The sequence below is a fragment of the Pelodiscus sinensis genome, chromosome 22 (genome assembly GCF_049634645.1).
Source record: "Pelodiscus sinensis isolate JC-2024 chromosome 22, ASM4963464v1, whole genome shotgun sequence".
Taxonomy (NCBI): Eukaryota; Metazoa; Chordata; order Testudines; family Trionychidae; genus Pelodiscus; species Pelodiscus sinensis.
In genome coordinates, this window is record NC_134732.1 from 1,543,377 (window position 1) to 1,564,120 (window position 20,744).

General features: G+C 52.7%; 1 protein-coding gene across 1 annotated transcript in view; it reads right to left on the minus strand.

Annotated features, from left to right (window-relative positions):
- Window positions 1–3,116: 3,116 nt before the first annotated feature.
- The window catches only part of LOC102448059 (microfibril-associated glycoprotein 4-like), a 79,916-nt gene continuing 62,288 nt past the window's right edge, over window positions 3,117–20,744 (minus strand). Inside the window, exons 11-20 of the mRNA XM_075905971.1 lie at window positions 12,756–12,869; window positions 12,048–12,101; window positions 11,750–11,785; window positions 10,747–10,782; window positions 9,908–9,952; window positions 9,036–9,071; window positions 7,873–8,000; window positions 6,769–6,898; window positions 6,416–6,550; window positions 3,117–3,753 (exon numbers count right to left, since the gene is read on the minus strand). Of these exons, the coding sequence (XP_075762086.1) occupies window positions 3,506–3,753; window positions 6,416–6,550; window positions 6,769–6,898; window positions 7,873–8,000; window positions 9,036–9,071; window positions 9,908–9,952; window positions 10,747–10,782; window positions 11,750–11,785; window positions 12,048–12,101; window positions 12,756–12,869 (962 nt within the window). The 3' untranslated portion in view covers window positions 3,117–3,505. The remainder of the gene's footprint in view (window positions 3,754–6,415; window positions 6,551–6,768; window positions 6,899–7,872; window positions 8,001–9,035; window positions 9,072–9,907; window positions 9,953–10,746; window positions 10,783–11,749; window positions 11,786–12,047; window positions 12,102–12,755; window positions 12,870–20,744) is intronic.

The following is a 20,744-nucleotide window of genomic DNA, read 5'->3' on the forward strand; positions in this document are numbered from 1 at the left end:
AGTTCTTTCAGTCTTCCCTCACGGCTCATGTTCTCTTGATCTTGAATCATTCTTGTTGCTCTTCTCTGGACCTTCTCCAGTTTCTCCACATCTTTCTTGAAATGCGGTGCCCAGAACTGGACACAATACTCCAACTGAGGCCTAACCAGCGCAGAGTAGAGCGGAAGAATGCCTTCTCATGTCCTGCTCACAACACTGCTGTGAATGCATCTTTGAGGGGGTCGACTCACCACCGCAGCGCCACCAGCCGTCTGTCCTGGGGATTAGCGCTTTCTTGCGAGCTGGGTGCCTTCCCTCTGGTGGGGTCTCCCCTCTCTCTCCCGGATACGGCGTCCTCTTCGGGACAGCGTCCTTCAGCAGTGCCCACATCAGTCTCTGAGCCCCCTTCCGGGGGTGGTTGTTTACTCAGTGTGCCCTGTCTCAGGCCCTGCAGTCTGGGAGCTGACTCGGATTGTGCTCCCCTAGCCCTGCCTGCCTGCCTTCCCCAGCTCTGCTTTAGCTCCAGGGAGCCTCCTGCTTCCTTGGCAGCCAGGTCCCTACTGCCCTAAGTCCGGAGCAGTAGCCCAATCTCCTCCTCCCCTTGGTCTCAGGGCTCACAAAGCCCTTCTTGGGCAGACTGGCCCCCGGCAAGGAAGAGGTCAATAACCAGTGAGCAAGTGCCAAATGGTGGTGTATGCCTTAGGACGCTTGATGGGGCGGTTCAGGCATCTCCTCACTCGGTTGGACCTCAGTGACCACAACATTCCCTTTGTATTGGTAGTGTGTTGTGTGCTCCTCCAGCGTGAAGCTTCTCCGGCAAGGTGGGGGGCTGAGGCAGCGAGTTTGAGCAGCTGGACACCAGGTCAATCAGGAGCGCACAGCAAGCGGCAGTGCGAATCAGAGAGGCCTTGAAGGACAGTGTTATTCAAAGCCTCTTTTGAGACGCTGCCATGTGGGCACCTACTGCTCTTCCAGGCTTAGATTCCTGAGTCATCGCAGGACCTATATAGAAATCTGTGGTAGAGCTCAGCCCGAAATCGCAGGTTACAATTGCTCCCAGGATCACCTTGTCACCCTGATCTCTCTCTCTCTCTCTCTCTCTCTCTCTCACACACACACACACACACACACAGTCTAGCCATTCAGTTAACTAAACCCTTTTCACAATGGTTAATGCTTGAAACCTAACTCAAAGGCTATGTCTACCCTCGTGGCTTCTTGCACGAGAAATATGCAAATGAGGTTAAGTGTGGAATATCTCCGAGCCTCATTTGCATACCTAATGAGCTGCCATTTTTGCAGCATGTGGGCCTTGTCTACACTGCCCCTTCTAGCGCAAGAACCACCCCTCTTGTGCAATGCCGTTACTCCTGCAAATAATTGGCATAGCGGCATTGCGCAAGAGGGTTTTGTTGTGCAAGAAGGGGGCCGTGTAGACAGCTCCTTCTGGAGCAAGAGACTCTTCTGCAAAAAGCTGGTGTTACACCAGGGCCGGACAGTCGTTATTGCTGGAGGCCACGCCATGAATTTGGGAGGTGCTGGAGGTCCCCTCCCTTCCATGCTATTAATGGAAGAGGAGCGGGGTTGGAGATGGGGTTTGGGTGCAGAAGGGAGCTTGGGGGAGGTGACGGGGGCACATGGCTGGGGTCTTGGAGGGAATGTGGGTGCAGGATGGGGCTGTAACGTGGGGTCAGGGTCTGGGTGGGATGGGGGAGCAGAGGGCTAGGTTACCGGGGCAGAAGGGTGGGGGGGCAGAGGGTTGGAGGAGGGACGGCGTGGGGTGCAAGAGGCAGGCTCTGGCTTGGAGGTGCCTAGCTAGGGGGCTCTCAGCGTGTAGCCCAGTGGGTCCCTCCAGCATGCCACTCAGGGTGGTGGGCTGTGGGGCCATGTGGGTCTCTGAGTGCTGTGAGCCGGAGGGATGTGGGGGGTGTCTCATGCTGCCCGTCCTGCTAACTGGCAGCTCGCACGGGTCGGTGTGGGAGCTGTGAGATTGCGTTGGGGGCAGGGCAGCGCACAAAACCTCTGCTCCCCCCAGCTTGTGGGGGTATGCAGGGATAGGGCGGGCCAGGCAGCGGGCTCCCACAGGGCCTCGGCCCATCGGGTGGTTGCCAAGTTGTATTCGGCCCACGGGCCGCCATTTCCCAGCCCGGAGTGAGACCAATCACAGCCCAGGCAAGCGCTTCCGCCCTGAGACGGCCCCTTGCCAGGGACCGAGGGGCCGTAGCGAAGGTGCCCAGGTGCCGAGCCGGAGGGGGAGATGGCCGTGGCAGGGCTGTAGCTGGGGCAGGCTCAGGCCCTGGCTCGGGTCCTGCTGTCTCCCCAGGGAGAGCCGTGCTCCGAGCCCCACTGCCCACATTTCAACTGGCCCAGAGAGGGGGGCTCCCAAGAGGGGGCTCCGGTGAGGGGCCACCAATGGCAGGGCCTCCATTCGGCCAGAGGGCCCCCCCCCCGGTGCCTGCCCGCGGCGCGGATGCCGGCTCTGCTGCCACAGCGGGTGCAGACTGTGGCTGGTGCGGGGCCTGGGCTGGCGGGAGCAGAGGGCAGGGCCTGGGCTCGGCCGGGGCCGTGGGGAGAGACGGGAGCCGAGCAGGCGGCGCAGTGGCAAGAACGAATTGAAAGCTGCTCCGGGCCCCTGGGCTTGTCCCCCGGCTACGGGCACGTGGAGTGGGAGGGATTTGGGCGTGGGCCTTGTGACCGTTCGACCTTCCCCGGGCACCAGAGCCCCGGGCGAGGGAGGGGCGGCCAGTCCTGCCCCACAAGGCCCTGCAGGCTCGGGCTCAGCCCTGGGACTTTCTAGTCTCGGCCTGGCCTGAGATTGCTCTGCGCGCTCCTTGGCACCACATGGTCAGACTGGCCCCTTCCCCAGCCAGGACACTGCTGGCCGAGGTCGCGCCCCCTCGTGCGCCTCTGGGAGCCAGACAACGAACGTCCCTTCCAACCCGGGGGCCTCTGCCCCCCATGTAACAATGCAGGGCCGGGCCCTCGGGCGTGAGCGCTGCAGACCAGTCTTGTGGGCACAAACCAATGTGAAACGGGCAACCCTCCAGCCGCCTTTGCTTTATCCACCCAGGGGAAGCTACATTTTTGGGAAATGAGAAAAGAAAATAGCATCTTCTGATACTTTCTAGCAAGGAGAGGAATTGTTAAAAAATCTCCTAAAATTGGAAAAAAGAACAACCCCAAAAGCAAAGACGAGTCACTATAGAACCATGTGCAATGAAAATAACTTCGACATTCAATTTTTCTCCACAAAACCATTTTTATCGTTTTTAATCAGTTCTAGTCCTGCTGCACTGCACTGGCTTTGGCTATAGAGCTCCCTTGTTCTTCCCTCTCGCTGGGAGTGGTCTAAGTGCCGCTCCGTGGGACAGTGATCACGCTAGGGGGGTGGGTTCCACATGCGCCCACGGGCTGGCGCCTAACGAGAAGGTCTGTAGTGTCATCTCCAGATAAATGGTTATTATCACAAGCCTATTATTGCTATAGAAGAGCTAAGTATAATCATGGTAACTAACTCCCTGATTGGTTACACAGGCCTAATTTTCATCTCAGACATCTTGTAGGAGTAATTGTACCCTTTCCCTGAATACCAGTTCATCCCATTAGCATAACTTTCATGGTCCCCTTTCAGGTATAACCCATTCAGGTTGGATTGGTGACAATCCCTGTACCACCAGGCCCCCTGAAAGGTTACAGCGCAGTGTCTCTCAGCCTTGTCATTGTCATGGTCCTGGGTTGAAAACATCATGCCACTGTGTTCGGTGAAGGAATCCCCTGTGGAAACAATTGGATTTCTCTATTATAGGTTTGTTCAATGACAAGCCAGGCGAGAGAATCTCTTTTTTTTCACGTTTACAGCAGACAGCAGCAATCTCCCCGGGGTCAGGAGTGAGACGGCAGTTCTACTTCCCGTGGGGAATATTTTTCACCACCTACACTGACTCCACCAATGTCAGGGTAAAGTCACCCACACAGAAGCTCTTCAGAGGGCACTTTCCTCAGCCCTAATGAAGGGGAAATGACCCGAGCGCCAAGTGACAGCGGCCCAAACGAAGATATGGGCAGCTATCACAGGGAGCCAAAACAACAGGGCATCCCACGCGTCACTGCAGAGACGCGGGCAAGCGAGCTGGGAAGGAATCTGGAATTGACCCTGCCCAACAGGAAATCTTGGGAAGCGGTTGTGACGTGTGGTCCCATGATGAGCTGGCTCCTGCAGCCCGAAGGGAGAAGAGCCCATAGGCAGCAAGCAGCTTCCCACCAGGATACAGGCATGTTCTCTCTCTTCCTTGTGACCTTTAGGCAGGGATGTCCCTTGCAGAATGATCATCAGGAGCAACCGCCCTCCCCCCCGGGCTTATTCCAAACGGCATGTGGGATTTTATCGAATCAAAGGATATCACATCTACTGCTTCCCCTTTTCCTCAGCACTCGTTCCTGGAGGGACACTTCCCACTTATGTGTGTGCAACGGACTGTTCCTCCCTCAGTGGACTGCAGTGGATTTGTCCTCACTGAAGTTGATTCTATTGACCTCAGACTATTTCTTCGGGTTGTCCGGATCATTTTGAAATACAATCCTATTCTCCAAAGCATGTGCAGCCTCTCCCAGCTTGGGATAGTCTGTAACCCTCGTAGGTGTACTCTCTGTGCCAGGGCCTAAACCCTGGATGAAGATATTGACCAGAACCAGTCCCATCGCATATCACTGTGTCCTTGCAGCATGACGGGAACCATCGATAATGCTTTCTGAGACTGGCTGCCCAGCCAGCGATGCACCCACCTTATAGGAGCTGTAGCTAGATTGCATTTTCCTAGTTTGATAGTCGAGAGGTCATGTGAGACTGTAACAATCGCTTTACGGACATCTAGATATACCACGTCAGCTCCTTCTCCCCTTTCCCACGGTTTGTCATCTTGCCAAGGAAAGCGATCAGATTGATTTGACATGATTCGTCCCTGACAAATCCATGCTGTTACTTATCACCTTGTTATCTTCTAGATCTTTGCAAAATGATTGATTAATTATTTGCTCCATTATCTTTCCTGGCACAGAAGTGAAGCTGACTGGTCTGAAATTCTCTGGGTTCTCCTTACTTCCCATTTCATTGATGGGCACTACATATGCCCTTTTCCATGAGACATGCATGGTGGTTATTGTTAATTAATCTGGGTGCTTAACAATTGATTGTTTCCTAATTCAAGTCTCTTTCCAGATATCGAAATTAGGCTGTCTGGTCCACAGGTCCGGGATCCCGTTTGTTCCCCTTTTCGGAGATAGGTGCCATGTTCACCCTTCTCCGGTTTTCTGATACCTCGCTCATCCTCCAGGAGTTTTCTCCACAATGACTGAGGATTCTAAGATTGGTTCAGCTCGCTGTTTACGCCCTGGCCTACACTACCAAGCTTGTTATTTCAAAATAACGGGCCACGGAATTCGAAATCTGTACTCCTGCTTTTCATCAGGAGTAATGCTAATTCTGAGCATTAATTTGAACAAATTACTCCCCAGTGCTTCCCGAGGTTCTAAGTCTGAGGTAGCGCATCCACATTAACGGAGTTTGGACTGATTTCAAGGCTTCTGCATATTGTGAACACTGTAGTTTGAATTTATTACACCAGGAGTTACGAAGTCAAATTTACTAAGTTTGAAATAGTTTCCTAGTGCAGACATGTTTCCTTTGTGCCTTAAGATTTGTTTCTCTGGCTCCTGCTGACTTAATTAGATCTAATTTATCTGAATATTATAACTCCTCCTCCTCCTCCCCCCTCCCATACATTTGCGCTTGCTCTCCTTCCCCCTTGTTAACAGTGTGTTGAGCAGAGCCGGCCCGAGCCATTCGTGCACCCCGGGCCTCGGGAGCGTGGCTCCGCCCCCAGGAGTGCTACGCGTGTGAGGCTCCGCCTTGCCTTCATCTTTCTCTTGCTGCTAATGCGTTTAACGCCCCTCTTCCTATGGCCTTTGCTGCCCCTTTCTAGGAGTAACTCAGCAATCCCGCAGTGATGCGCAGCAGACTCTGTATGCTACAGACACTCTCTGGTTCGGTATTTGGGAGTCCGGCTGCAGTGGGCACGAAATGGGACCTTTCCACCCACTCAGTGACGTGTACCACCTCTGGTGCCACTACTCTGTTTAATCCAACCGTTTCTCGGGGGCATTAAGATCCAGTTTAGGAAAGTAACCAGCAGTAGCTGTGCCCACCTCTGCACAGCTGCTTTCACTAGGCCGGGGGCTGATATTACGCGATACATGTTGTTGTCCCTAGATCCGGTGTGTCTCCTACGCTAGCTCAGCAGCAGAATAACTGGTGTTTCCTGAGAGACATCACTTCCACCCGGCACATTGCCATTTGCTTCTGCCACCGAGTATCCTGCGTCCCTTTGGCTTTCCACGTTTCCATCTGCCACCCGCCATAAAGGACCCTCCTGGAACCTACCTGCTGTGCCTCCTAGAAAGGATCCAAGGGTCAGCATATAGTTGCCAAACTCGCCTGCAATTATGAATGACGCAAACTTGGCATATTGATTGTTGTCGTCAAAATCTCTGAGATCAACACGCAGCTCCTGGCGTCCTTGAGAGAACAGTTTACAGCAAACTTATTTATTACTGTTATGGATGGTTTTTATAGCCACTCAAGGCTTGAAGCTCAATCCAGGCCCCACTTTGTAGGCACCATTATGGCCATCTAGTTTGATCGCCTGCCTCACATGCATCACAAAATTTCACCCACTGATTCTTGTGACTGCGTGGGGGGCTGTTAGGGAAAGGAAGCATCACTGATGTCTTTACCTTGGGACGTCAGCAGGTGGATGTTGTCGTTCCCCAGCCAGAATTCTGACAGCTGGCTGCCGAATCCCGTCTTGTACGACTTCCAGTCCCGGTAAAAATCCACGGAGCCGTCCGCCCGTCTCTGGAACACCTGCAGGGGAACGGGAGACTCTTAGCTGGAAACCCCACTTTGTCACCCTCCCACACAGAGCGTGAGACTGGAAACCCCGAGGCAGCAAAGCGTTGGGGAGACGGACAGTGTCAGCTCCAGTTCAGCCTGAGGGGACTAGCGCAGAGGGCTTGTCCGGAGGATCACAGTGTAGCTTGGCAGCAACAAAGGGTCACGTGCTCCAAAGTGTACAGCCCTGGCCTGGCAATCAGGACTCGGTTCTACACCCAGTTCTGCCATTTGGGTAAGTCCCACGGCCTCGGCCCTCTGTCACCCCTCTGCCTGCCCTGTCTGCAGAGACTGTGAGCTCTTGAGGACAGGGACTGTCTCTCGGTCCGTCTTTGCCCAGCCCCCGGCACCATGGGGCCCTGATCTTCATCAGATTCCGGAGGCTCTCCTGGGACAGTCACAGGCACAGCAGAGTGTCAGTGGGACGTATATACAGGGGTCAAACCCTTTGTCGCCTCGGCTCCCTAGAACGCTCTCTCCACTCAGGCACAAGCTGCCAGAGCGATGCAGCAGCCGATGCCGCTGGCCTGTGACTAGCGTGGAAGGAAGCAGGAATCCTGGTTCCAGCCCCTATTGAGGAGGCTCCGGGAGCCGGGCAGAGAACAGCCAGAAGGGGGAATCCGGGGACCTGTGTCGTACCAGTGACAAATGTCCCCTCAGACGGGGTCTTTTGGTTCTAAGGCTCCAGGCTCCCTCCATGAAACCCCTTGTGCCCACTGCCCAGGTGTCTGGAGACTTTGGGGAGGGTTGGGGGGTTAGCAGGGCCCGCAGAGTGTCCGTGGTTTTGTTCAGCTAAGCGGGGTGAGATCACAGCATCAGAGTCTGTGCCCTCGTGCTTTTCTCCGAGCTACAGCCCCCTGGCTAAGGGCACCTCCCATCCCGGGCCTGGAAATTGGTGGGTGTTCAAGAAAAAATATCCAGTGAGCTTCATTATGCGGTGTTCTTACAATCCATCCTCCACCATCCGTGTCCATGTCACAAAGCACGGTCATGGCGTGACAGTCGTGGGTGTAGATGGTGTACCAGCCGCTCATGTGGTTCCCTCTGGCTAACAGCTCCTGGCAGCTCTTTGCTCCTGGGTGAAAAGGAATTGCAATTTGTAATTGGTTGTTTGACTCTGCTCGGAGCAGGATTCAACGGCTTCTTTTGGCGCACTGAGGGCCAAATTGCAGAATTGCAGAATCATCTCTCTAAATATAAAAAAGTTTTCCTGCGTGGAACAGAATGACCTCATCAGGTTCTTTGGCTGCCAAAGCCTCCAGGGAGAGGGGTTGGCGAGCGAAGCAAACTGCAGGCACAGCCCTCTAGTCTAATCGGAAAAGTAGCTTTTCCTCTCCTCCCAGGGCTGGATTAAGGGGGGGATAACAGGGGAGCTGCCCAGGGCACCAACCTATGGGAGGCACCTGATAGCAGCTGCAAGGGATGCTGTGTGTCTGCATGGCGCTCCTTAGAGCTGCAATCAAGCACCGTGCACCCAACTGCAGATGTAAGGTGCACCGGGGGGCAGGGCTGTGCATGCGCCATGCGCCCAGGGGCGGAGCAGTGTATGGGAACTGCGTAGTGTGTGTCCTGTGAAGTAGATTGTGGTCTCTCTGTATTCCAGCGTTGGAGAACCAGCAGAGCAGCAGCATATGTACATAGCTAGACTTTTCCTGCTCCCTGCAGACACAACATGTGCCCAACCCGACATGTTCCTTGTGAGAACACCTTGAAAACTCATGGGAATTGAAATGTGCACAAGGAGTTAAACTGCAAATGCCCGTACAGCCATTTGAAATCCATGTTTGAGCCAGAAGGGCTTCAAGTTATCATGTCACTCGGGTGACCGTTTTCCTCCAAAGAATGTCAGATCCTCCCAGGAATACTCAAGAAACAGTTTGCCAGTGCACGGATCATTTGAGACATGTCTCCACATAAATTCACAGGCCACTTCTTAACTATAACCGCACTCATTTTTATAGACCGAAATCCTTTTGCTGATCGCCTGAGAATAAGAAAATGGGTCAAGCAGAGATGTGGGTTTTTTTCAATTTGTTTGGTGCCAATGCGTTTTCATGTTCACTTCTCTGGATGGAATGAGACAACATTTAGGGTCATAAGAAATTCTCACCTTTCTGACACTGCATTTTATAGATGTCTGCCTCCGCTGGACATGAAAAGAAACACAATGGAAAGTTAAATGTATCCAGAAAATTATCTTTTGTCTTCTAAACTATGCAGTTGGCTACAGTGACTGCAGGGATAGCGAAGTAGTAGTTATGCTGAAAAGGCTTATAAATAAAAAACAAGTGGAAATGGAATCACACACATCTGGGCTCTGAGTCTTCTAACCTGAGCCATCAATACGGCTCGCATTATATAGCCAACACTGTTTTGTAATCTTCTCATGAGGCTCCTTCTTGCATTGCTAAAAATTGGTTTTTAACAAACTTAATTAATTACTGTTCAGTTCACAGGAGCAATGAATGCAAAGAAAAAGTCAGGGGAGTTGCATATGATTACGCTAGCTGTGAATTTGACTCAATATATTTAAAAAAATCCAAGTGTCAATGGGAGAATATCCATTAAAGTCCTGATAAATAAAAGGTAGTTCCTTTAACCGGACATCTAAATACAATCCATTTCTTGTGATTCATAGTCTCAGTACATTGGAAATACAAGGGAGGTAGGAGACAGTAACCTTCTCCAGGATACACATCCAGATCTAAAGATTTCACCTACATTTCAGCTGTTCTCTTTAACACCGAGGGTGCTCTGCCTAGCGTTGGTTTGGATGTTACAAAACATGGATGGCACCTGTTTCTGCAGGCAGGGCTATTTCTCCCTTTGTAAAGCCCAAATCTCACAGAACAATCAGTGATCTTGATACTGTGACGTGATAACTAGCCAAGACGAGAGCTCCTCAAGCCACTAGACGTTAGTGCTGAAGAAATGAAACTGCAATGATGCGCACAGTACAAGGGAGAGTGCAGAGGGTCTCACCGGGTATTCCATCGGGTCCAGGATCTCCTGAGACTCCTTTACTTCCTAAAAATAGAACTCAGTGTAAAATCCGTGTTTTGCCTAGATGCCACCTGCATAATTCAACCTCTCACCACAGCAATCACGTGGGTGTAATTGTGCACGGGGCTAGGAGAAAGCCATGCACCCCTTACACTCTGAGCAATCTGTTAATGTTGGTTTTGTGGGCCTCAGGTGATGCATTTACAGTGTTGCCGACTCATACGGTTTTGTCACGAGTTTCATGATAATTATTGTTTTCCTGAAAGCCCGACATGCTGGGACCATATGGGTCTGAGATCATTACAGCCTTCGTTCTTAAAGGAAAAGCTGTTTTCTAGCCCTTGAGGCTGTGGAGGATGCTTAAAAATGTGACCCTGGTAGAACCTAAACACTGTAAACAGAAAGCAAATCAAAAGAAAACCAAGTCTGTTATCTGTCCATAATATCATGATTCTAAGAGCAGTCCCCTGATTTTTTGTGAATCTGACTCAAGATAGTCAGTTATTAGGGCTTGGCAACATGCATGTATCTTTCCTTCTGCACTGGCGGAACTGAAATAGGCTTTGGCTATGTCTACACTGCATTTTGGGCCTATTTCCCATGACTGCATGGGACCTTATGACATAGAGCATCAGAGATTATAATTAGAACTGGGGAAAATTTTCCAGCTAATATTTTACTCAACAAAATATGTTTTGTCAGAAACTTTCAGCAAAGCAGAAAAATGTTTCCAACTGTCCATTTCAGAACATCATTTTCATTGTCATTGGGCTGTTCAAGGGAGACACAGAGGAGAAGAACCATGGCAGGACTCTCACCTTTCAGTCCAGGGGGGCCAGCAGCACCTCTTTCTCCTGGACGAACAAAAGATAAAATAGGAAAGGCTGGTCAGAGATTCCCCGATTTTGGTTGTGGAGCAGAACAGAAGTTGTGTTGGAATAATAAACCCTTTATTATCAAATATTATCAAAGATAGACACTGAAAACGGAGAAAGCAAATGAAAAGAACACCAAGAATATTATTTGTCCATAACATCATGATTTAAAGAACGAATAGTCTAGTAGCCCCTTTTTGGGGGCTGTTTTTTAAGTCTTTCCTGTGACAGAATAACTCAGCTATCCCTCTGTAGCTTATCTACTCGCTGTCTCTATTTTCTTCCTCCCCTCCATTTTTTTTTCCTTCTCCCCCCTTCCCACCTTCCCTTATTTATTCTTGGATCTGGACTTCCAACACTCTGGTCATCTGAAGAAGTGGGCTGTGCCCACGAAAGCTCGTGATCCCATCTACAGGTTTTGTTAATCTTTAAGGTGCTGCCAGACTATTGAAGTTTTTCCTGTTACGGGCTCCCTCGGCTCCCCCTCTGAAGCTTTTGAACAAGATATTCAATCATCTGGGGTTGGCAGTACTGCGTTCATCTCGTCTTCTGCACTGGCTGAACTGAAACAGGCTTAGGCTTTGTCTACTACTCTGCAGTGGGACCTATTTCCTGTGCCTGCGAAGGACGTTGTGACATATTGGACATTGTAATTGGAGCTGGGAGACAATTTTCCAGCTAATATTTCATTCACCGTTTTGAAATGTTCCAACTCTTCATTCTGGAAGACCGCTTTTTTTTATTTGACAATTAGGGAAAGACACGAGGACACATCTTGTTCAACTGGCACCAATTACATTTCAGCTTTTGCTTTCAAGAAGCTGGAAGGGAAAAGAGTCCAACGAAACAGCGCAGGGAGACTGTAGGTCTCAAGTCCTCTGTCACCGTGAACACCACCACAGGGTGCCTGGCTCCGCAGCGAGAAGAACCATCGCAGGACTCTCACCTGTCAGTCCAGGGGGGCCAGCAGCACCTCTTTCTCCTGGTTGAACAAAAGATAAAACAGGAAAGGCTGGTCAGAGATTCCCCGATCTCGGCTGTGGAGCAGAACAGAAGTTGTGGTGGAATAATAAACCCTTTGATGTCAAATAGAGGGAAGGGAAGCCAGGGTGGCTTTGGAGCCCAGATATTATACGCACTGGTGTTTGATAAAGAGCGCTAATTAAATATTTTATTCAAAACAAATTTCCTCTTTTTAGGTCACATAATAGGAAAACAAAGCTCTTTTGCCCTTTTTACTTTACCTTTTGAGCCGGTTTGTCCCACTTTTCCAGGGATCCCCTGGCTTCCCTGTTTTCCTGCAAACACAGAAAACTGACTGAATCCTGATTACTGAGTGTGTGAAACCCCCTGCCCCCTGGGATCAAATTGCAATGACCCATCCATGTCGAAATTCAAACAACGTATCTGCATCCGGCCCCCTGGCAACTGCTCTCACATCAGGATCCCCTAGCAGGGATGTTTGCATGGAAGGCCATTGAAGTCAGTGGGACAAGCACATCTTGCTGTAGTGTGGGAATCAAAGCTGGTAAACAATCATGCTTACATGCACCCATTCAACGTGCCATGGCTCGTGATACTAATCACGTTGTACTCTTCTCTAGTCCTTCATGCAAAGTTCTCAGAGCATTGAAACGAGCCTCTCAAAACCTCTGGGAAGCAAAGGATAGTTATTCCCATTGTACAGAGAAGAACAATGAGGCTCAAAGGAAGTGACTTGACTAAGGTCATACAGCAAAGCAGTGACAGAGATGAGGAAAGAACCAGGGGGCTTGGTTGCCAGTCAGACCCTCCGAAGGGAATGGAGAATCTTTCAGAACCTGGTTATTCTGAAACGCCGATCGCCCACCACAGCATGTGGGCGCCTTGCCATGTCTGTACACAACGCAACAATAATTCCCATTTACATCAGCACCATCCACGACTTACTCCCTTCAGTGCCGGGAACACACCTTTTACTCCTGGAGCTCCTGGGTCTCCTCTGGGCCCCACCGCGCCTGGAATTCCTCTGCAGCCTTGGAGAAAGGAGGCTTTCTGGGTACCGTTGAGGCCCACTAAGCTCACCTCTGGGGAAAGAAACGAACCCGTAATCAGTGGTTGTTCAGATCTCTGGATCAGAAACGTTCTGCAGAAACCCAGAGGGAGAAACCCAGCAAACAAAAGCCTGGATAGTTGCTGCCTTTTCTTTCCTCCATGAGCAATAAACCCACCATTCCCGCCAGTTACGCATTTGTGTCAATGCTCTGATACCGCACGTTGGCTCATTCCTGTTAATCTTGGTTTAACGTTACAGTACAAGCAAAAGTTCAAAAGCAGTTATTCAGAACTTGTGTTTGAAAGAAATCACTACAGAGTTAATTTTGATGTCCACAAGCCTGGGCAGTGTTTGCAATCCAGCCGATGCGGCACTGGACTAGTTCATGAGAAATTAACTGCAGAGTCAGAAAAGGAGAATGAATCAGAGAGAAAAACAAAGAGCTGCTGTTCAGGGAAGAAAATGTCTAAAAGGTAAAATAATTTGAAAATCGTTATGAGCTCAGATAAGACATTTTTAAGAATTGAATATAATTTAATCCAACAGAGCCCTCCCTATATTATACACCTGGTGAAATATAAAATTATCTATGGAGACATCAGTGGAGAAATACAGGGACACTGGAAATACTTGAGGCAAGCAAAATGTGGAGGGATTAATATTTTCTGTGATATAGAAACTGCCTCCTAACCTAGTGCATTCTGCCATAGATTGTACATAGCAAATGATTTTCCAAATGACCATGAGTTGCAGGAAATGAAATGAGAAAGCAGGAGCAGAGATTGCAACACCAGAATTCAACCCTAATTCAGCAGGGCTCCCTTTCCCTTCAAAGAGAGTTTGCCTGGATGAGGTCTGCACACGTTCGACTAAATCCTCCATAAGGTCATAGGATTACACAGGGTGTGTAGACCACATGGGTCCGTTGACGGAGTCATGTAAACTAGTTTACCCAGCATCGGCAAAGAAGAGGGGATTTAAATAATCCCCTCTTAATTAAAGTAAGTATGGCCGCCGCCCTGTGCCGACGATCAGCTCTTCCAGCAAAGCGCGGTAGTCTAGACACGGATTGGTCGGCTGAGGAAGCCTTTGCCACCTATGCTGTAAGCCTCGTTTCTCGAAGCATAAGGGATCGGTCGGCAAAGGCTTTCCCAGCCGACCGATCGGGGTCTAGACTACCGTGCTGTGCCGGATCAGTTGATTGTCGGCACAGTGCGGCGGCCATGTTTATTTTAATGAAACAGGGATTTAAGGACTGACATTTCATTTTCTAGCCTTTGGCTTAGCAGACTGCATGGGGCTGTCAGTCACTATGTTCAAATGATTTAGGTCCAAGATACAAAGGAGCTGGGAGCTTTAGACAGACAGCCCAGCTACAACACAGAGAGGCTAGAATTTTGGAAATGAAGATGAGGTACAGGAGGTGCAATCCAATTTTGAGGACTCTTACCGGAGAAGAAGAGATTTGCACCAAATAATCTGCAAAAACCGCGCCTGTTTTTTGCACCCCTCCAGTCTGTGCTGTGCACTTCTGCCACACAGGTTAGATTGTACCAAGTAGTTTTGTACAAAGAAGCTGTTACATGGCACCGCGAGCAGGCAAAGCACCACAGAACTGCTGCCCAGTTCCCAGTTCTGCAGGGCCCAGCTGGGCAGGGAGCAGAGGCTGAAATGCAGCTGTGAACAGGGATTGTCTGTCCCTCACCTGGGCAGGTGTCCTGAGCCTGACAGACCGTTACTGCTAGACAGAGCAGCGGGACGAGCCATTTCCGGGCAGCTCTCCCCATGGCTGGGGCTGGTCTCTGCAGTGGCCGCTGCACTCGCCTTCTTCCCACCTTCTCCTCTCCCTGCTAGCCAGGAGCCTTTTATGTGCAGGGAGGAGGGAGCCTGGGGCCAGGGAAGAGCTGCCTGGCCCATCCCAGCGCCTCCTTCCCACGCCCCACATTCCAGCCGGTCCCACTGAGCGCTTGCAGCTCCAGCGGTCACAGCGGCAGCTGACGCCGTGGCCTGGCAGGACGTGGCCGGGACGGGAGCAGCAGCCACTGCTGCCCCAGGGACGTTACTGGACGGAGCCGGGCGGAATCGTTGCTCCCAGGGTTGGTGCAGGGGACTGTGTCTGCTGACAGACTGAAAGAGGGCGCCCAGGAAGGAGCCCGGTCTGACCCACTGCGCCCAGCCCAAGCCCCCCGCTGACCTCCCGGGGAGCAGGGTTGGGCGCATTGACTAGCCACCTGCTCGATTCTTAGTGGTGGGGCAGTAGCCACGGGAGGCCTCATGTCACACGGGCCCCGCTGTGCTCCGTGCGGTGCTCGCCCCCAGGCGCCGACAGCAGCGGGTGGATGGGCTCCAAGACCAAGGGACCACTGTGCACCTCTGGTCTGCCCCCCTGTGCCTCTCAGGCCCCAGCGCGCCCCAGAATGACCCCAGAGCAGATCTTGCCGAGGAGCAGCCAGTCGTCACGGTACCACAGTCGGTGGCGGGGAGTCGGCCCCTCCCTTGGCCAATGGCTCCGGGGCTGACCCCGCTCACCGTTCACAACGTGCGCCTGATTTCCCATCCGCATGGGTCTGGCTCCAGCCTCCAGCCCTCGCTGCCCCCAGCCCTTACAGCCTGGCCGGCCACGAGAAATGGAGCGGGGAGGGGAGGAAGGAACTGGTGTCCCAGTGCCGGCAGTGCTACGTGTGCCCGTGTCAGAGAAACAATCAAGGCCAATGGCTCATGCCCAGGCTGTATCTGCCGATATAGCACAGCTGCTTTTTCCATACGCACGTGGGGCATTCAGGGACTGCAGCCTGGCGGAGGCTCCAGACGGCAGATCACTGCCGTGGTGCCTTTGCTTCGGTGCAGGCGTGTCTGCGGGATTCCAGTCTGCGCAGCGGGAGGCAGCTGCTGGTCTGATGGTCCCTCTCTTTGTGCTGGGGAAGCGCGAGGACACTTCCCAGTGGGCTGTTGTGGTTTGTACGTGGCACCAGCGCTCCAAAGCCGCCCAGGGGCTATGGGAAGACATGGCTCTCAGTCTGGCTACCGCCGTGAGACTGGGCCTGGCAGCAGAAATCACACAACCCCGTGGAAACGGTGGAAGCAAAGGGGATCCTGCCACACTGGGCGGTGGCACAAACCTGGCAAGCAGCCAGTCAGGGGAACAGCAGACAAAGGAGGAAAGATGCACGGAGAAGCAAAGCTCAAGAGTTTGTCGGGAAAACGTTGGGGACTGCTCAAGATGTGGTGGGAACGTGGCCTGGAGGGTGCCCAGCGTTCGGAGAGCACTGCAGTGTCAGTGGGAAAGACAATCGTTGCGCCCCCGTCCGCACCCAGGGTCAGCGACTCCGCAAGGGGAAGCAAACCCTTTGCTTGTGCAGTAATGCAAGAAGGGAGCCGGACGCTCTCTGGCAGCTGTCCCTGAGGAGGAAGGGGCAGGTGAATGACGATTCCTTAGACACTAGTGGGACTGTCACAACCGACAAGCTGCAGACTGGTGCTCGGGCCAATGTTGTTTCAGGGATTGGTGTTAAAAGTTGGAAAAGACCGAGGGCCCCGGGGAGTGAACAGTCTCTAATGGGGGAGCTCAGCAGGGTCTATAGCCTCGTCATGCCCCTGGGTAACGGGGAGTCCCTGGGTCTGTGCTCTCCTGCAGAGATTGAAGGGCCAGAGGCTCCAGCCTCGGCAGCTGTGGTATTGGCAGGGTGGGAGCTGGAACCTCAGGGCTGTTTGCATCGCCGCACCCTGGGGCACTTGTCCCCTTTGCCCCTCTGCCCCGCAGCGGCTCTGGGCGAACTCTTTCCTGCTATAGGTCCATGCGTCCTAGATTCACTGAGAACTGACAGACAGTGAAAGGGAATAAAACCCCTGCATGAGAAGCACCACAAGCCCCAGGGTGGTACAGAGAGTGCAGGTGGGCGGGGGAAAGGGCACATTGTCCAGGACGTTTGATACAACTGCAGTAGGAGCAGGGGCGGATTCGGGCGTAGTGCATGCCCCACTGTTTTAAAAAAGTATCGTCCAGCCTCAGGGAGGGGAAAGACTTTGCAGAGGTCAGAGCTAACGAGGAGACTTTACCGAGAGTAATGAAGGCTGTTAGCACAGAGCGGTCAGGACATTACGCACCGTGTCCCTATTTACCGTTGGAAGCAGAACCATCTGGCTTTGGTGGCTGCTGTTTAAAGTAAAGAGGAGAATTGTGCCTGAGATATAAAAAGCCGACATGCTCGTGGGAATGGATGATGGATTGCTGTGTATGGAGAAATGCAATTATAGAGCCAGAGAGACCAATAGGCTCCTTAGAGACTAACCAAAAAATACAGATGGTATCATGAGCTTTCGTGGGCACAACCCACTTCTTTGGATGAATGGATCAAGAGGCACAGAGTGGCACAGAAACCCCAAAGGGAGGGAGGTGGAGGAGAAAGGGAAATAAACTCCTTTCAATTCTAGTGCTAAATGAGGCTAGTAGAGTGGACTCTCAGTGTCCAATACTTAACTTTTGATGCCATTTGGGTGTTGAATATAACAACCCCGCCAGTTCATGTTTTTCAGTCCCTGGGTGAAGGTGTCAAATTTGCATACACAGGCCAGTTCCACAGACTCTCTGCCCAGTTGGTCCCTGAAATTCCTTTGCAAATAATGGCCACTTTGAATCCACTAGTGAGTGCTCGGGCAGGTTAAAATGTCACCCAGCAGGTTTCTGAGAGGTGCCATTCTGAATGTCTGGTTTGGGTCCGTTCAGCCTTTGGCGCAGGGACTGTCCGGTGTGGCCAATGTGCATGGGCACTGCTGGCCCATGGTGGGATCTAGCCCATTCGAGGATGTGCAGTTGTAGGAGCTGCTGTGGTGGCTGACGCGGTTAGGCCCTGTGGCCGTGTTGCTTGTAGAGACGTATGAACAAAGTTGGCAATGCAGATTGAGGGGTTATGGGCGGATGCGTCATCTGGCTCTGGGAACCCAATAAAAAAATGGGGCTGACAGCCCAGGATGGTGTTACACCAGGGCTGGCCAGTCATTATTGGTGGAGGCCACGCCACGAATTTGGGAGGTGCTGGAGGTCCCCTCCCTTCCATGCTATTAATGGAAGAGGAGCGGGGTTGGAGATGGGGTTTGGGTGCAGAAGGGAGCTTGGGGGAGGTGACGGGGGCACAGGGCTGGGGTCTTGGAGGGAATGTGGGTGCAGGATGGCGCTGTAACGTGGGGTCAGGGTCTGGGTGGGATGGGGGAGCAGAGGGCTACGTTACCAGGGGCAGAAGGGTGGGGGGGCAGAGGGTTGAAGCAAGGGCAGAGTGGGGTGCAAGAGGCAGGCTCTGGCTTGGAGGTGCCTAGCAAGGGGACCCTCACCGTGCAGCCCAGTGGGCCCCTCCAGCATGCTGCTCAGGGCTAACAGGCAGCTCGCACGGGTCGGTGTGGGAGCTGCGAGATTGCGTTGGGGGCAGGGCAGCGCACAAAACCTCTGCTCTCCCCAGCTTGTGGGGGTATGCAGGGATAGGGCGGGCCAGGCAGCGAGCTCCCACAGGGCCTCGGCCCATCGGGTGGTTGCCAAGTTGTATTCGGCCCACGGGCCGCCATTTCCCAGCCCGGCGTGAGACCAATCACAGCCCAGGCAAGCGCTTCCGCCCTGAGACGGCCCCTTGCCAGGGACCGAGGGGCCGTAGCGAAGGTGCCCAGGTGCCGAGCCGGAGGGGGAGATGGCCGTGGCAGGGCTGTAGCTGGGGCAGGCTCAGGCCCTGGCTCGGGTCCTGCTGTCTCCCCAGGGAGAGCCGTGCTCCGAGCCCCACTGCCCACATTTCAACTGGCCCAGAGAGGGGGGCTCCCAAGAGGGGGCTCCGGTGAGGGGCCACCAATGGCAGGGCCTCCATTCGGCCAGAGGGCCCCCCCCCGGTGCCTGCCCGCGGCGCGGACGCCGGCTCTGCTGCCACAGCGGGTGCAGACTGTGGCTGGTGCGGGGCCTGGGCCGGCGGGAGCAGAGGGCAGGGCCTGGGCTCGGCCGGGGCCGTGGGGAGAGACGGGAGCCAAGCAGGCGGCGCAGCAGCAAGGACGAATTAAAAGCTGCTCCGGGCCCCTGGGCTTGTTCCCCGGCTACGGACACGTGGAGTGGGAGGGATTTGGGCGTGGGCCTTGTGACCGTTCGACCTTCCCCAGGCACCGGACCCCGGGCGAGGGAGGGGCGGCCAGTCCTGCCCCACAAGGCCCTCCAGGCTCGGGCTCAGCCCTGGGACTTTCTAGTCTCGGCCTGGCCTGAGATTGCTCTGCGCGCTCCTTGGCACCACATGGTCAGACTGGCCCCTTCCCCAGCCAGGACACTGCTGGCCGAGGTCGCGCCCCCTCGTGCGCCTCTGGGAGCCAGACAACGAACGTCCCCTCCAACCCGGGGGCCTCTGCCCCCCATGTAACAATGCAGGGCCGGGCCCTCGGGCGTGAGCGCTGCAGACCAGTCTTGTGGGCACAAACCAATGTGAAACGGGGAACCCTCCAGCCGCCTTTGCTTTATCCACCCAGGGGAAGGTTCCCGGGGCGGATGCAGCATCTGCGGGTACCGAGTGGCGCAGCCCGGGAAGAAGGGCGTGGCAGTGCTAGGAGCTGCCAGGAATGGAATCACCAGACAGCAGAGAGCCGGCCGGGAAAGGAGACAGGGCCGAGACAGCCCTGGCCGGCAGTTTGCAAACTGAGAGATTTTCTGTGGGCAAACAGAGTTTTAAAAGCACCGGGACATTTCCGTGAATTATCACTGACATCGCCATGTATTGCTTGGCAGGGAATAAATCATAAAATATTTTATTGAGCAATCGCTGAAAATATTGACGTGATAATGACAATTCTTTTTCTTTATAGAAAGCTACATTTTTGGGAAACGAGAAAAGAAAATAGCATCTTCTGATACTTTCTAGCAAGGAGAGGAATTGTTAAAAAATCTCCTAAAATTGGAAAAAAGAACAACCCCAAAAGCAAAGACGAGTCACTATAGAACCATGTGAAATGAAAATAACTTCGACATTCAATTTTTCTCCACAAAACCATTTTTATCGTTTTTAATCCGTTCTAGTCCTGCTGCACTGCACTGGCTTTGGCTGTAGAGCTCCCTTGTTCTTCCCTCTCGCTGGGAGTGGTCTAAGTGCCGCTCCGTGGGACAGTGATCACGCTAGGGGGGTGGGTTCCACATGCGCCCACGGGCTGGCGCCTAACGAGAAGGTCTGTAGTGTCATCTCCAGATAAATGGTTATTATCACAAGCCTATTATTGCTATAGAAGAGCTAAGTATAATCATGGTAACTAACTCCCTGATCAGTTACACAGGCCTAATTTTCATCTCAGACATCTTGTAGGAGTAATTGAGCCCTTTCCCTGAAGACCAGTTCACCCCATTAGCATAACTTTCATGGTCCCCTTTCAGGTATAACCCATTCAGGTTGGATTGGTGACAATCCCTGTACCACCAGGCCCCCTGAAAGGTTACAGCGCAGTGTCTCTCAGCCTTGTCATTGTCACGGTCCTGGGTTGAAAACATCATGCCATTTTGTATGCTGAAGGAATCCCCTGCGGAAACAATTGGATTTCTCTATTATATGTTTGTTCAATGACAAGCCAGGCGAGAGAATCTCTTTTTTTTCACGTTTACAGTTGAGTTGCCACAGACAGTCTGGCAATCCTGCAGGGAGTTGCTAAATTTCTCATAGCAGCAGACAGCAGCAATCTCCCCGGGGTCAGGAGTGAGACGGCAGTTCTACTTCCAGTGGGGAATATTTTTCACCAGGCCTAGTTCTGAGAGCATCTCCACACAAGACCGGGCAGAAAACTCTTCAATTAGCAGACAGACTATCAGAGTATGGAGCTGCCATCAAGGCCAAAATGCTGGTGTGCCAAGACTGCGTTCCTAGTACTCGCAAGGGCTGGGGGGAGCCATGGAGAATTTGTGCTCCTCAGG